Source organism: Elephas maximus, chromosome 15 (assembly GCF_024166365.1).
Source record: "Elephas maximus indicus isolate mEleMax1 chromosome 15, mEleMax1 primary haplotype, whole genome shotgun sequence".
Taxonomy (NCBI): domain Eukaryota; kingdom Metazoa; phylum Chordata; class Mammalia; order Proboscidea; family Elephantidae; genus Elephas; species Elephas maximus.
The window spans coordinates 507,142-522,612 of NC_064833.1; the positions used below are offsets into that span (position 1 = coordinate 507,142).

The 15,471-nt window shown below is 62.0% G+C and overlaps 1 protein-coding gene across 5 annotated transcripts; it reads left to right on the forward strand.

The window, feature by feature from the left end:
* Positions 1–102: 102 nt before the first annotated feature.
* ZFTRAF1 (zinc finger TRAF-type containing 1) lies at positions 103–14,820 on the forward strand. Of its 5 annotated transcripts, none has more exons than XM_049854044.1 (4): positions 103–415; positions 9,169–9,407; positions 9,988–10,199; positions 11,618–14,820. In XM_049854044.1, exons 2-4 carry the CDS (start codon positions 9,187–9,189, stop codon positions 12,007–12,009), a joined length of 825 nt encoding a protein of 274 aa, XP_049710001.1. In that variant the 5' UTR covers positions 103–415; positions 9,169–9,186; the 3' UTR covers positions 12,010–14,820. The 5 variants fall into 5 exon arrangements, with proteins under 5 accessions (XP_049710001.1, XP_049710000.1, XP_049709997.1 ...); XM_049854043.1 differs by lacking the exon at positions 103–415 and adding an exon at positions 858–1,340; XM_049854040.1 differs by lacking the exons at positions 103–415; positions 11,618–14,820 and adding exons at positions 975–1,340; positions 10,379–11,327.
* The last annotated feature ends 651 nt before the right edge of the window (positions 14,821–15,471 follow it).

Genomic DNA, 15,471 nt, shown 5'->3' on the forward strand with positions numbered 1-15,471 from the left:
CTCTCCTGGGACATCGTGGAGCTCCAGATATCCTTGCACAGGCTGGCAGGTGGCTCTGTAGGGCAGCGACCTTCACGGGCTGCCGGCTGGGGTGGGGGCAGGGGAGGCCTTTACCACACAGCTGTTCCCAGAAACGCAAGTCCCCTCCCTGGGTGACGACCTCTACCTCTTTGCCCTCCGGCTTCTCTGCGGCCTGTGCCAGCCAAGTTTAATTACCCAAAACTTTCACTTTCCTCCGTGGACCCTTCGTCAGCCCCCCACCGCAGGGTCAGGAAACTGGCTTGGGCAGAGCAGTGGGTTCCCCGGGGACAGTGCCTCCCCTGCCGCCTCTCTGAAACACATCCGGTCCCGCACAGGATGGAGAGGGGCGCCGGGCGCGTTTGCTCGCTCGGGCCCATCCAATCCGGCGAGCCAGGTCAGAGCACCCCACCCGCAAGCCCGAGTCCCGGGGACAAAGGTGCAGCACACTCCTGTGCCTGGGGCCCGGGGCTGCCCTCCGCCTAGCTGGCCCGGCGAATCTGAGCGCGGCGCTTGCCCACCGCGGGGGCCTCCCCGCCCCAGGCGCGCGCCCCGGGGGTGACGCCGCGGGCCCGCCCCCTTCCTGCCTATCAGCTGCCGGGGTGGGCCCTCAGGCGGCCTCGCGCGCCCATTGGCTCTGACCGCCGCGGAGCCTAACGCCGAGAGGCGCTCCCATTGGCCCTGTGCGCCCTCACGTGACCGGGAGGATGGAGGGGGCGGTGGCGGCGGGGGGGGGTCTCGGCGCAGCGAAAACAAAGATGGCGGCCGCGCCGGGTTCGGTGGCCGCGGCGGCTGCGGGGCTACGTGCGGGCCGGGCCCTGTGAGGCGGCGGCGGCGGGAGCGGGGTTTGCGGGGTCGCGGCGGCGGCGAGAGGGCGGCGGGAGCGCGCGGCGCCGGTAACTTCAGCCGCAGGAGCGTGCCGGCAGCCGCACGCCGGGCCGGCCGGCCGCGCCGCGATGTCCGGCGCAGAGGAGGCCGGCGGGGGCGGCCCGGCCGCCGGGCCCGCCGGCGCCGTGCCAGCCGGGGTCGGGGTCGGAGCTGGGCCTGGGGCGGCCTCGGGGCCGGCGGCGGCGGCACTGGGCGAGGCGGCGGGGCCTGGGCTCCCGGACGAGGCGGGCCTGGCCGGTGCCCGGCAGCTGCAGCTGCAGGAGGCGGCCGGCGACCCCGACGCGCCGCCGAAGAAGCGGCTGCGGGCGGCCGAGGCGGCCGAGGCGGCGGCGGCGGCGGCGGCGGCGGCCGGCAGCGGAAAGCTGGAGGAGCGGCTCTACTCTGTGCTGTGCTGCACCGTCTGCCTGGATCTGCCCAAGGCCTCCGTGTACCAGGTAGGGCCGCCGGCCCGACCCCGACCCGGCCCGGGGCTCGAACCCCTGCCGCGGCCGCCCCCAGGTACTGCGTTGGCCCGAGGCCCGGCCTGGAGGCCCCGGGACCCACCACTAGGGAGCCCCCTCCTGTCCTCACATCTGCGTTCTTCCGCCGGCGGGTCTCCAGCGCCGATTCTGAAGCTCCTATTCTCTTTTCCAGAGTTTTTCATTTCTGCCCTGAATCCCCCTTTTCCGTGCTCTGATTACCGTATCTTCCGACGTAGGTCTGAATCAGTTGTCTGCTACCTAGACTCCCGTATCTTCTCCACATTCCCCCGCTGCTGCCCCTCCTCACCATCCCATCCCGCCATCTCAAGCTGAACCCAGCCAGGTCTGGTGACAGGTTCATTGCCCCCACTCGTAAGTCCTCTGGGCCCAGGGAGCCCCTGGGCTCTCCCTTTCACCTAGAGCTTCTCTATCCTTTTGGCAGCCACACCCCCAAGGCTACCTTTTCCCTTCCTGTACCCTTTTACTCTGTACTTGCTTCTCTCTGCCCCATGGAAGGCTCCTGGCGTCCTTGGCCATTTCCCTCCCAAAGAGCATTGAGGAGAGGCAGGACCATTTCTTTTTCCTCTCCTTGCCCTTCCCTTCACCCTTGTCTGGATGAGCTGTCTGCATCAAGACCCACAGAGTGCCCCTCCCATGAAACAGCAAAGCAAATCTCTGAGCTGAGACCTTATGTGGTCCCGTCCTTTATCTCTACTCTTCTCGAGTCCTGCTGAAGAATAAGGAATGAAACTGTTTTGGTTTCCCATTGGCTTTGTTTACATTTATGGGAGCTGGGAGTGGGTGGTGGGCTTGTACTCTTTCTTTTCAAGCTCGGAGCCTGACCAGGGAGTCACTTTTGTAGCCAGCACCTTTCTTAGGGGCCTGGTCTGGGTGCCACTTCTCCTACTTCTGGAGCTCCAAGTCGTTCTGTTTTCTGTTGGAAGTTTGTTTAGGAGGACCCTAATGTGCCTGGACAATGGGGAGAGGAAAGGGGTTGGAGGGAAAGTAGGTTGAGCTGTCTGGGGAGAGGACACTGGCTCTCAACTGACTCTCCTGGGACTCGGAAAGCTGCTGGCCAGAGGCCCTGGCTTGCGAATCCTGTGGCCTCCTGGCCCAGCGCCAGCTAGAGGAACACTTCTAACAGCTGCTGGCTCCCAGAGCAGCAGTCACCACCCAGCCTCAGGTCCCCTCCGGATCTCCTCACTTTCCAGCCCCTTTTCCACAACTTTGTAATTCTTTCTGGTGGAAGAGTTACTTGCTTGGGCCTTGAGTGAGAGACGAGGGGGCTGAGACCATGGTAGGGATCTGAGAGGAATTCAAGAATCTCCTTGTCTCCTCTTCCCATGGGTGGATTGGAACAGGCGCCTCACAGGAGAGGATGGGCCACACGGTGCTGGCTCTTAGTCCACTCTGCCCCACAACTGTGGCTGGCCTAGCACAGCCAGAGTTGAGGTGGCCCAGCCTCTGAGCCGGCTGGTTCAGACCGGCTGGACCTGCGCTATGCTGGGAGCTCAGTTCCTTCCTGGGCAGGCTCTGGTGGGGAGTGAGGCACTGGGGCCTCGAGGGCTCTGCTCTGTTCCTTGTGAGCCAGCTGGGATGAGGGCCACAGGTGCTGATGCCCAGCTGCAGGTTTGGCTTCTCACCCAGCTACCACCCCACTCTCCAGGTGACACCTGGGTCTTGGTTACAGGGGTGTTTCCATTACGTCTCTAGAGTCCTGGAGAAGCTCTAGGATGTGCTGTCAGTAGGACAGCCTTGCCTCTCAGGGGTTGATTGGAGCCCTGCTCCAGGCCTCGTTGGCTGCACACAGACCTGACGTGTTACATGGGTGGGGTGTGGGGTGAGAATGCACCATGGTGCTGTGCTGGGGAAGGAGGGACAGCTCGTTGTGACCCCTCAGGCTCCGACTCTGCTGCAGGCGGTGTCTCACTTGATCCTACCAGTGGCCCTGTGTGCAGTCATTTTTGCTGTCCACGTTTTACTGATGGGGGTGTCAAGGGGCAGATCGGGATGGGCCTGCAAGCCCTGGGCCATTTTGCCTGATTGGCATCAGAGGTGGGTCTGCTCCCTGGGGGTCCAGTCTTGGATGGTGTGGGCCATGCAAGCTGCTTCAGAATGTGTTGGGTTCCCCTCACTGGCTTGGCCCCTTGTCTTGGGCTGGGTCTCTGGCTAAGGCCTGTTGATTGGTAGCTATCTAGTGAGCAGATCTCAGGTGGTCAATGTGTCCTGCCCTCTACTCCTGCTGGCAGTGTCCTGCCTGAATCTAGCAGGACATAACTCGGGAGCGCACCAGCCACACTGTGTGCCGTGGGTGCTGGCTCAGATGGCCAGGGGCCAGGGCTGGGTGGTGTGCCCAGCTCTGGGGTGAAAAGAGGAGCAGGAGGCTGTGTTGAGCTGGTGTGCTAAGCCTGATTTGGTAACCCGAGACCTGCCCTCCAGCTCTCCCTCCAACCTGCTAGGGCCCCCTGGTGTGGCGCGAGCTCCCTTCTGTGTGAGTGGGCAGGTTGGGGACCTCTTTCAGGTGTCACATCAGGGCCAGCACAGGCAGCTGTCTCCCTGCCATGGCCAGCACTGCGCCAGGGCCGCAGCAGGTACAGCAGGAGTATCAGCTTTGACGTCCTCACGTGGGTGTGGGGTGTGCCCATTGTGACAGGCCTGACGAGGTACACAGTCACCTCCTGGAGTCCTGGGCAGGCGTGCAGGTGGGCAGCAGGCAGGCTGGAGGCGCAAAAAGGACACCACCAGGGACTCCCGGCCTCCCAGGCTGCCAGGCAGCACTGCACCACTGGCTCTGGGCACAGCCTGGGCTGAGTAATCCACCACCTCTGCTGTGGACAGTTATCAGCGCCTGATCCTTGACTCCTCCCTGGTCTCCCCTTGCTGGCCCCATCCTCAGCACAGAGCTGGCCCTGACCCTTCCTGCTTGGTCTGAGCCCTGAGCCCTGACCCCCGTGTGGAAGAAGTACTGCACGTCTCCCACCCCCACAGGATTGTCCTCTGCCCCCTATGCACCCCCTTGCCTGGAGAGACCTCCCATCTGTCTGTCCACCTCTGCTCTCCTAGGCCCAACCAAGGCAGCCTTGACTCCGACGCCCCCGCCCACTGCTGTGAGCATGCCCTTTCTCCCCCAGAGTGCTTCCCTCCCCTGAACACTCCCACCATCTGCTTGTAGGGACCAGTCATGTCCTGCTATGCACCTTACCCAAACTCAGTGCAGGATCTGGCCGTGGGGATGGTTACTTGCTGGACAGTCATGTTGTGAAGCGGGCCTGGGTGGAAGGCAAGGCAGCTCTCAGGCAGGGTGAGGGCGCTCTGGCCACTAGGCCCACCAGGAATTGAGGCTGCAGTGACAGTGGACAGAGAACACCCTGCCCGGGCTGCCCAGACCCTTCATCGGGTACCCTGCAGTGTGGGAGGACAGGCCCAGGGGCTCAGCCCCAAGACTATTGAGGGCCCAGGCCAGCTGTCTGTGTTGATGTACTATCTGCTCTTTCTGAGTGTTGCTTAAGGAACTCCCTGTGAGGCCTCCCTGGGGTGTGGGGGGGCCTCACCCAGGTGGCCTGGGCCCTCAGAGGCCTCTTCTCAGCTCCTGGGAGGCGATGGCAACAGCAGCACAGGGCTATAGCAGGTGTGTTCTTGGAGGTGAGGAAGGTTGTGGGAAAGAGCTTCTGGACATGCGTGGTTAGGTACCCGATAACTACACTGGTGAGGGGGAGGGCGGGTGGTTTCGGAAGACCCTGGCCAGGCACAAGCAGTGTTCGTGAGAGCTGGTAGGAGGCAGGAAGTGCTGCGTCGCCGGCCCTGATCTCGGGGTGGTGCTGCTGCAGAAGACCACGGGTTCCCGGTGACAGTGGGGCAGCAATTTCTGATTGAAGAGGTTGAGGAGAAGGGGGTTTCCTCAGGTGACACTGGGGGGCAGTGATGCTGGGCACCAGCACGGTGCAGGAGGAAGGATGGGTATTTTGGGGCTGGGTGGGCGGTGCTTTTGGGTTTTGTGTTACAGGGAATCCCTCAGTTATGCTTTGGAATCATGGCTGCCTCTGAGGCCTCTGGGTAACTGAACCTCTGGGTGGGCTGTGGGCTGGCCAGATGGGCCTGGGCATCTGTGCCCCAGGCCATTCAGGGAAAAGAGTGGAATGAGGGGTGCTCAGGGTATGTGAGGACCCCTAGGCATGAAAGTTTGTTTTAGGCCTGCTGGCCACAGGGCCAACTTGTCCCCGAGAGCTGGGAGGGGTCCATCTTTCAAGGCCTGCTTACAGTCCAGGCCTGGGGGCCAGGGCTGCCCCCTGTGGTTCTGATGGACCATCCAGTGCCCCTTTCTTCATCCTGAGAGAAGCTGACAAAGAGGCCTCTGGCACAGGGAGGGTGGACTGCTGGTGTCTTAGTGCAGAGGCGCATCCACTGGCTCCTGGTCACCATGGTGGGGAGACGAGGGGTGGGCTTCTGCTGAAATCACAGTGCTGTGCCTGGAGTCCCTTCCAAGGTGGAAGGAGGGGCCGTGGGACAGTGGCATCTGTTCGACACTTGCTGCATGCCTGGTGACACGTGCTATCCTGTGTCACCTCACGAGCGTGGTGTGAGGCCAGCCTATCGTCAGTGCCTACAGATGAGTAGGCTAAGGCCCAGGGAGGAGGTGACCAGCCTGAGGGCACACTGCTGGTAAGCTGGGCTGGGTGGCCAGCAGTGCCCGCTCGCAGGGGCAACTGTTCCGCCCTGGTCTTTCGGGCTGAGGGGCCCCTGCAGACCTGCGTGGTGGGAGGTGCCAGCCAGGCCCTGGCGCGTGGCATGCGTGGACTCTCAGTAGTGCCATGAGCTATGCTGTCCACTGGTGCAGTGGCTCTGGGCCTGGCTTCTAGCTAGGTGGTGGCAAAAAAGTGGGGGGGGGGGGTCAGCCCAGCCCTGCCCTCAAATGGCAGCTGAGGTAGTGGCTGCCCTGTGGCTGGGCTGCACACAAAGAGACAGGTTTTGCTCGGGAAGCTGTGGGCCCAATAGCAGGTGGGGGGCTTTGGAGCATGGTGACCACCTTCCATGGAGAGACCTGGGTTGAAAGTTAGGCAGGCCAACAGTCTGGTGTCCACTAGCCTGGCATCCTTGGGGTGGCTTGTCCCTTGGCTAAGCCAGTGGCACCTGTGAACGTCGTGTCAGCTCATGACGTTCCAACACAGCCAAGCTGTTAGGGTTGCAGGGGCAGTGAACCCATCCCTCCCAGAGCTCCTGGACTCCCTCTGGAAGTCCGGCGGGGCCCAGAGGAGGGCAGAGTCAAGGCACCCAGAACTAGCATCCCATCCACTTATGATGTAGCCAGCTCAGGCCAGTGACCGAATGAGCTGAACTCGTGTTGGAATCTAGAGGAGAGGAGCAGTGTGGTGGGGGTGACGGGCATAGAGGGCCCCGGCTGGGAGCTGAGTCTTGGAGCCAGGGCCTGAGGAAGGGCCCACCAGGTCTGTTCTCTTCTTCCTCTGATGTGGCCTTGGGACGATGGCAGGGCATGGTGCTGGGGCCCCCAGCTAGGCCTGGACTCAGTCCTGAGTCGCTCACAGTGGCAAGGCAGGCCTGGACGCATGGGGCGCAGGTACCCCAGCCCTGCTTGGGGAACCTGGGCTGGGCGGAGAGCCCTGGAGCAGCTGTGCAGCTCCTCCTCTGAGAGGCATCTGTGGAGCTTCAGGCCCTGGGAGGGCGTGGGGTTTCAGGGTGGGGGACGTGGTGGGTATTAGGAGCCTCACCAAGCACAGTGCTGTATGTCTCAGCCTCACTCCAAGTAAGGGCAGGCGCCTGAGGTTTCTCTCTCCCCCTGCCCCGCCACCTGGCCCTCCACTGCTCAGCTCCCGCCTTTGAGGAGCAGTGACAGGCCTCAGCCTGGACCTTAGTGCTAAGCAGTCTAGCCCCACCTCTCTCCTGCCAGTCAGCTGTGGTCCAGGGTAGCCACAAAGGCCAAGGCTAGTGTGGGGCTTGGCCAGCGAGGGGCTCAGTGGCAAGTGGGGCTCCGAGGTGTGGGGGTAGCCCCAGGCACACAGGCCTCCCAGGAAAATGGATGTTGGATGTACACTCGGGGGTGCAGGGCTGTGGCCACCAGGGGTACTTTGCCAAATGGGGCAGATGCAAGCCCTTGGCGCTGCTCTTGCATCTGCTGTGGGCCCAATGGCATGCCTGGGCATCTCGTCTGTGGGGCCCTGGGCAGGGTGACCTGGGCTCTGGTCTGTGACCTCCGTAGCCAGGTGGTAGCAGACAGCTCTTGTGCTGCCTGCCTGCCAGCTGGACTCCCCACACCTGTGGTTCCTCTGCTAACCCCAGGGGGAACGGGCCAGCCAGCTGTCCTTCCCTGCTCTTCCTTGGGCAGGCTGAGTCCTCACTTCCCACCCCGCAGCCAGCGTGCATTCTCCCACTGGCTGCCACACGGCCTGTTCCTTGGGCTAAGCTGGACCTGCTCCCTTCCTCACTGGATGCGTCTTAATTTTTGGCCTAATTCAGAACTTGAGACTTGAATGTGGCAAAGTCCATGGAGTTGGTGTGACTGAGTTCTGTGAGTAAAGCCTTTGCCCCAGCTGCTCAGTGTGTAGGACCCAGGCCTGGGACACGGGGCCATGCTCAGCCTCCATAGTGTTCTCCTCGGGGCCCATGGCCCTGAAACAGACACTAGAAGTTCAGTGAGCACTGATGGGGTCTCGGCACACATAGGTACGCCCCCCTTCCTTCTGTGCTGCATCCGGCTCTCAAAGGACCTGGGCCCCAAGGGACCCCTGACCTGGTGGCTTTCTCAAGGTTCGCCCCAGCTGGTGAGACCCAGGCAGTGCTGGAGCAGCCTCTCGAAACAAAGCCTGTGCCTGCACTCAGGGCCGCATCTGCCCTGCCCCACTCCCTGCACCTGCCACAGGCCAGGCTAGAATGGGGAGCTGTCTGCTCCATAAGACACTTTGATTCCATGTGGGACCCCGTGGAACCAGTACCACCTTGAGGCCAGGGCCATAAGCCCTGTGTTTCCACTTGACAGGCAGAGTGGGCACTCTGGGGGTGTTGAACAAGAAAGAGACCCAGAATAGCAGCCGCCTGCCATCCACATGGACAGGGCCCCAGGGTCTGTCCTCAGCCCTGCAGACCCAGAAGTAGGTCTTACCTTAGGCCCCAAGGCAGACTGGCTCCGGCTAGCTGACTTCACATCGCCTGTGCCAACCCACCAGCCCCAGATCTGCAGCCCCTGCTCCTGCCCCCAAAGACACTTCCTCTGGCTCCTGGCAGACCTGGCCTCCCACCGGCCCTGCAGGTGGCTGGCCTCACTGGGCAGGTGATGGAGCCAGGGACCAGGACAGGGACCCATCTAAGCAGGTTCCTGTCTCTAGTGCAGATGACCTTTCTGAAGGCTGAGGAGCAGACGTGCTCACCTGGGCATGGGGGGAGCAGCGTCCGCCCCTCTGCTCAGCAGTGGCATACTGTGTGTGCCTATGCGGGCTGCCATCTGGGTACTCCTGTAGGTCCTGGAGTCAAGGGCTTGCAGGAGACTGGGGATGGGTCAGGCCTCAAGCCCTGGTATGGGCAAATTGACTACTTCCTGTGGGGTCTGCCTCAGTGAAGAGCCCCGACCTCGGCCTGCGACGGGGGCTACATCCTCAAGACGCCACATCTCTAGGGGAACCGAGTCGGCTATCCTTGGAGGGGCCCTGGGAAGAGAGCCACGTGTACCTCTGCCGCCAGCCAACCTGCCTGCCTGGAGTCCCCAGAGGATGGCAGCCTGGCTGGAGCTGCGGTGGTGGGCGCGTGCCTGGTCCTTCCAGGTCTGTGAGCATCATCTCCCTTTCCTTCTTCGCAGTGTACTAACGGTCACTTGATGTGCGCTGGCTGTTTTATCCACCTACTAGCAGATGCCCGGCTGAAGGAGGAACAGGCCACATGCCCCAACTGCCGTTGTGAGATCAGTAAGAGCCTCTGCTGCCGGAACCTGGCCGTGGAGAAGGCTGTGAGTGAGCTGCCATCTGAGTGTGGCTTCTGCCTGCGCCAGTTTCCCCGCTCACTGCTGGAGCGGCACCAGAAGGAGGAGTGCCAGGACAGGTACCGCTGGTGCTGCGGGCCTGCCAGTCCTCGCTGCCCCAGCCTCAGGGGCCACGGGCCAGAGAAGGCCCTGTCACGGGTCCCCAGGCCTCCTCAGCTACCACCAGGGCTCTGCGTGAGGACGGGGTGGGGGCTGAGTCTGCACAGCAGCCTGGCTGAGGTCCTGTGGCTGCAGGGTGGCCTGGGAGGTCTCTCTGGCACCTAGCCCAGGACATGGCTCTGAGGGACTGTTGGAGGGCCCCACCTGGCCCTAAGCTCCCTGTGGGGGGTAGTTGTCTTGGTCCTATGGCCACCAGCCCAGCCTTGGCTGGCCACTCACTTATACTGCTGCTCAGAAACGAGCCTTGGGTGCTGCTATGCAGGGCCGCCATCAGCACCGCTTACTGCCAAGCAGGGGACCACCCTGCAACTGGGGCCCTGACGGCACACTCCACACATCTGCTCCCTGCCTCTGTCCCTGCCTCTGTGTCACGCACACACGCACACATGGTGAGCATGTCTAGGAGGTGGTGCGTGTGAGCGGGTAGGGCCCATTGCCACGGGGGTGCAGGCCCTGACCCTGCCATGCCACCTTCCCTAGGGTTACCCAGTGCAAGTACAAGCGCATCGGCTGCCCATGGCATGGCCCCTTCCATGAGTTGACAGCACACGAGGCCGCGTGTGCCCACCCGACCAAGACAGGCAATGAGTTGATGGAGATTCTGGACGAGATGGACCAGGGCCGCCGCAAGGAGATGCAGCTTTACAACAGCATCTTCAGTTTGCTCAGCTTCGAAAAGATCGGCTACACAGGTGAGGCACCGCACGGCCCACTGCATGCAGCTTAGGCGGGGGCTGCTCACGGGCTGTGGGGGGAGCCCCTGCAAGGGCATGGCCATACCGTGGGGGATGCCTTGGGTGGAAGATGGCCGGAGACAGCAGACATCCGAGGGTGGGCTGGGCCTCAGGGTGCAGTTGCGTGATTCTCACAGGCCCCCACCATCCTCTCCACTGGCCGCCGCCCAGCAGGGGGGCATCCTCACTGCAAGGGGCTCCTCGGACTCGGAACAGGCAGTGTCTGACCAGAAGACAGGCGCATCTGTGGGAGGCCCAGGCAGCAGGCAAGAAGATGCTCATTGGGCCGTGTTTTGCTGGGCGGTCACTGTGGGGCCAGGCCTGAGGCCGGCACAAAGCTAAGAGGCTCCAGAACGAACTGAGTGCGCCAGCCTGAACTGCAGAACAGAGTGGACACCACAACCCAGCTGGCAGCTGGGCAGGCTCATGAGCCTCGTGGGCTTCCCGGCCTCCGTCTGCCTTCGGACGTGCCGGGGGCCAGGGCCCAGGACGAGCCCACCTGTGAGGAGCATGGAGCAGCTGCTGACGCCAGCCTGCACAGGGACACTGACCTCCATCCTGGCAGCCAACTCACAGTCTGAGTGGTCATGGGCAGCCAGTAGCCAGTCACACCTCACTGCCTGGGCCAGTCCATTAGGTGTGGGTTGTGTGTGCCCACGTGGTCGAGGGCCCACATGGCCTTAGACAGCAGCGGAGGCCACGGCCCCAGGTGGGTGCCGTGGCCCAGGCAGTCCAGGCCTCTTGGGGTCCGGGTGGCTGGGCATGTGACAGGGGCGGGGCGGAGGCCCTGTCTGTGCAGGAAGGACTGGGCGCTGGCCCCTCCGACATGGACTCGCCAGCCATAGTCTGCGGGCAGAGCTGAGAGGACTGTGCAGAAGGCAGGGGCTGCCATTGCCTCATGGACCCTCCGAGACAGCGACAGAGCCCCAGCCCCTAGCAAGAGGCCAGCCCTGGGTGCAGCTCACTGTGCAGGCAGGGTGGGTGCTGGGCGTCTGCCCACCGGCTTTGCTGGCAGCTCTGTATCGGAACCAATAAAGTACACTTTTTCTCAGAACTGCACCCTGTCTGTGTGTCTGCTTGCCCCGCCCCATGGGCAGAAGCCTTTCCCTTGCCTGGGCTGGGCCTGGGGCAAGGGGACCACGTTGTCAGGGGCACCCTGGCCCTGGGCACTCGCTCGCCTCTGGCAGCCTCCAGACCAGTTCACGTGACCTCTGTCTGCAGTTGTTTCCCCCAAGGCGTATGTCTACGCCGTTTCTTTGCCACTGGGCCAGTAAAAAAACTGGGCCAGTAGAGCACATTGAATGTCCTCCGGTAAGTGCTCTTCCCACCTGCCCTGCCCACTCTGACTGCCACCCCTGCCCTGTCTGTCTCTGCAGAGGTCCAGTTCCGGCCATACCGCACGGACGACTTCATCACACGCCTCTACTATGAGACGCCCCGGTTCACAGTGCTGAACCAGACGTGGGTCCTGAAGGCTCGAGTGAACGACTCAGAGCGCAACCCCAACCTGTCATGCAAGCGCACCCTCTCCTTCCAGCTCATCCTCAAGAGCAAGGTCAACGCGCCCTTGGAGTGCTCCTTCCTGCTGCTCAAGGGCCCTTACGACGATGTGAAGATCAACCCCGTCATCTACCACTTCGTGTTCACCAATGAGAGCAACGAGACCGACTACGTGCCGCTGCCCATCACCGACTCGGTGGAGTGCAACAAGCTGCTGGCCGCCAAGAACATAAACCTGCGGCTCTTCCTGTTCCAAATCCAGAAGTAGCCGCACCGCAGGGACGCCAGGCCAACTGCAGCCGCCACAGGCGCATTTCACACCCAGTCATTTCAGCAACAGGGACGCCAGGCCAACTGCAGCCGCCACAGGCGCATTTCACACCCGGTCATTTCAGCAACAGGGACGCCAGGCCGACTGCAGCCCAGGCCACCACAGGCTGGGCGCTTTTCACACCCGGTCATTTCAGCAGAAGGAGGAAAGCATGAACCAAAACACATCGGTAAAAGTCTGCATGCACGTGGGACGTGTGGCAGCCACGTCTCCACCCTGCCTTGCCTGCAGGTGGCAGAGGAGACACCTGAGCCCTGGAGGGTCACAGGGCGGGCACAGTGTGAGTCGCCTGGACTGTGTTCCCGGCGGCAGTGTGGCGCGCCCTTCTGTGGCTCCACGCTCAGCTCCGGGCTGGCTTGGGTCCTTGCTGACTGCAGAAGGCGTATTTGGTTGCAATTAAAAAGCCTCCCTTGCTTCCTACTTTTTGTTTTGTTGGAGGGGAAGGTGTGGCCGCGAGTGGACAGCGCGGAAGCCCAGCTCTGGTGTGGCCTGGAGCCTGACAGCACATGGGACGCAACACGAGTCAGCCTGCCCTGCCCATCATCTGCGCCCTGTGTGCCCCCCAAGAGACTTGAGATACCACCCCCACCCTGTCACGGGGTGCAAACAGCAGGAGAGTTGGGCGGTCCCCCGCTCTGGAGGGGACTGACCAGGGCCACCTGTCCAGCCCACCCAGGGAGGCAGGACTGGCCACCAGGGCTCAGCAGACGTTTTCGGAATGCAGGGTGAAATTCTGTCTCTTCCTAGGAAAAAAATTAAACTTCCCAGGCTCTTCTATAGATTATGCAATTTAGCAAGAAAATCCATTTTCTATCTCCAGCCCCAAGGCCCAGCGTCCCCAGGCTCCAGGCTGTGGAGAGAGCTCTGGGGGCCACAAGTGGCAGAGCAGGCCTGGCTGAGAGAGGGTCCATCGAGGAGGTTGGAGTTCCTGGCCCCTCACCTAAAGGAGGCCGGCTCTTCCCAGTCTGTGTGGTGGCAGCTGGCTGGTTCTCTTAGGCTGGGTGTGCGCAGGGGCCAGGGCAGAAGGAGCCTGTACTGGAGGGGCTGACCAGGGTGTCTTTGTTTCCCCTGGGACCCTCAGCGCCCCTGAGAAGGATAAAGCCCCCTGTCATTTAGGAGAAGTGGCTGTTCTGCCATAGTTTTGTGTTACTTCGATACCAAAGAACCGGGGTTCCTCTGCCCCCATGCCTGCCTGGGTGACGCCTGCAGAGAAGGTGGCCTGGGGTGCCTACCTGGGAGCGGGGGCAGCCCCCTGCCTATGGGTACAGCACTGCTGACCCGGCTGGCCCCTCCAGAGGAGGGTCTGAGCAGGTCACCTGGGCCTGGCAGTGGGCCCACCCATCGTGGACAGCCAAGGGGGGCATTTGGTGGACAGAGGGGCTGTGGAGTGGGGCACTGAGCCCAGATCCCTGAGCACAGCTGGGTGGACATGGCCTCCATGTTGGGCCTCCATTCCTGGGTGCCGTTTGCCCCTCGCTGTCTAGTAGTTAGCTTCTCAGAGCTGTTGACAAGAAGCTCGTTTGGGTTTTGTTCACAGCCAAGCATCGAGGGGAATGTTACCTCCCACACCAAGGTAGAAAAGGTACGCTAGGTTTCCAAGCTGCTGCTGCTGCACAGAAAGATCTTCCGTGCAGCTCTGGGCTGCAAGACTGACTCGGGGCTCCCTGTGTGAGTCCCACTAACTCGGGCCACCCACCAAGCACTATCCACCACGGGGTTGCACCCCTGCTCCCAGCCGCCCCTCAGGGCAGAGGACGGCACTCAGGGTAGACGGTGTCTTTCAGGGTTGTGTGGGTGGCACGCTGGTCCTTGGGGCCTTGTGTTTCTTGGGGGCTGTGCCACACTATCTCAGCGTCTCAAGAGTGTTTCAGGATTCTAAAGCGACTGTGTTGGGGGATTGCTCCTGTCCACGTGTGTGTGGGTGCCTGTGAGAGAGGGATTCAGGCAGAAAGCCAACCTGGTGGGTGTCCTAGGTGGGGAGGGGGTGCTGGGTGTGTCCCATGGTTGGCTTTGCTGGGCATAGCCAGGCTGGGATGGTGGCCTGGGGGTGTGCTACCTGGGAGGGCTTGGGGCAGCAGGTCTCTTGTGTGCAGGTAAATGGATGTGGCTGCTTTGGGGGCTGAGGATAAACACCTGCCTGGAGGAGGGGGAGTCCGAGGCTGGCTGAGCAGTCTTGCAGGCAGGTGGCCCTGTGGGGAGAGAGGGCAGGATATGCACAGTCCCCTACTTTGGGCAGCTGGGCCGCCAGGGTAAGCAGGCAGTGTCCAAGGTCTGGGCGAGGCCCCATGGGAACGTGCTGTGTGTCTGCAGGAGTGTTGCCGCATTGTCCCCTCCCTCCCTCAAAGTTCACCAAAAGCTGAGCCTTACAGCCTGGTCGACCAGGTACCCTGGAAGATTGTAGTATACCCCTTGCCACCACTGGGAGGGGGGCACCCTGAGCAACTGGCAGCACAGCCACCGTGGGTAATGGACTTACTGGCAAATGTCACGTCCTTGTCGTCCCCTGACCTGCATCATCTCAGCCTCCCGACCTCCTTCACTGCCCTCTCATCCCTTGAGGATCGGGGGTGCCTCAAGGGGAGAGGGAGAGAGTGGCCCTTACCCTGTGAACACTACACCCCTCAGTTTGCCCAAAGTGAGAAATTTACAAAAATAATAAAAATAATTTTTTTAAGAGTGAGCGAGAGGCGTTTTTACCCCTGTTGGCAATGACTCACATGTCACTTTTGTGGTCTGTGTTCTCTGGAAGTTTTGTGTATGTAACTGTAGTTTAAAAAAGTATTCCAAACCACATCCTGTCTGTGTTTCCTTAAGAGAAGCCAGCCCCCATGGATGGGCACCCCCTTGCCAGGGGTCGGCAGTCCCTGTCGCCCACCAGTCTCTGGCCACCATTCCCTGGCCTCTGGCAGCACCACCTCGTATACAAATCCCTATCTGGTCAGTGGGGAAATAGACAAGGAGTAGTTGGAGCCTCCCCTACGCCCCTTCCTCTGAGTGGCCGTGTCCCCCAGACCCTTCACTGAGCCAGCCTCACACCTTACACCACCCTCCCAGTGGCTGCCTTGGCGCCAGCTGTGCTTTGGGTTGGTAAGGGGGTGGTGTAAGTCTCCCTGTCCTTACTCCCACACCCAGGCTGGGCAGAGCCTCTCCTGCCCAAGAGGAAGACTACCTGGATCAAGCATCCACCTCAAGTGGTGGCCGGCACCTGTACGGCTCCACCAGTAAGCTTCTGCACTATACCTGGAGCCCAGGCTCTGCTGCCCATCAGCCTGGGCAGGAGGTAGCCATCCCTAGACCCAGGAGCCCAGGCTGAGCTGCCATTGGCCACCGCTGTCTACCCGGGGGGCCGAGGGTTTTACCCCATTGGGCCTGTTTTGGTTATGGGAGAAACGCGTGTAT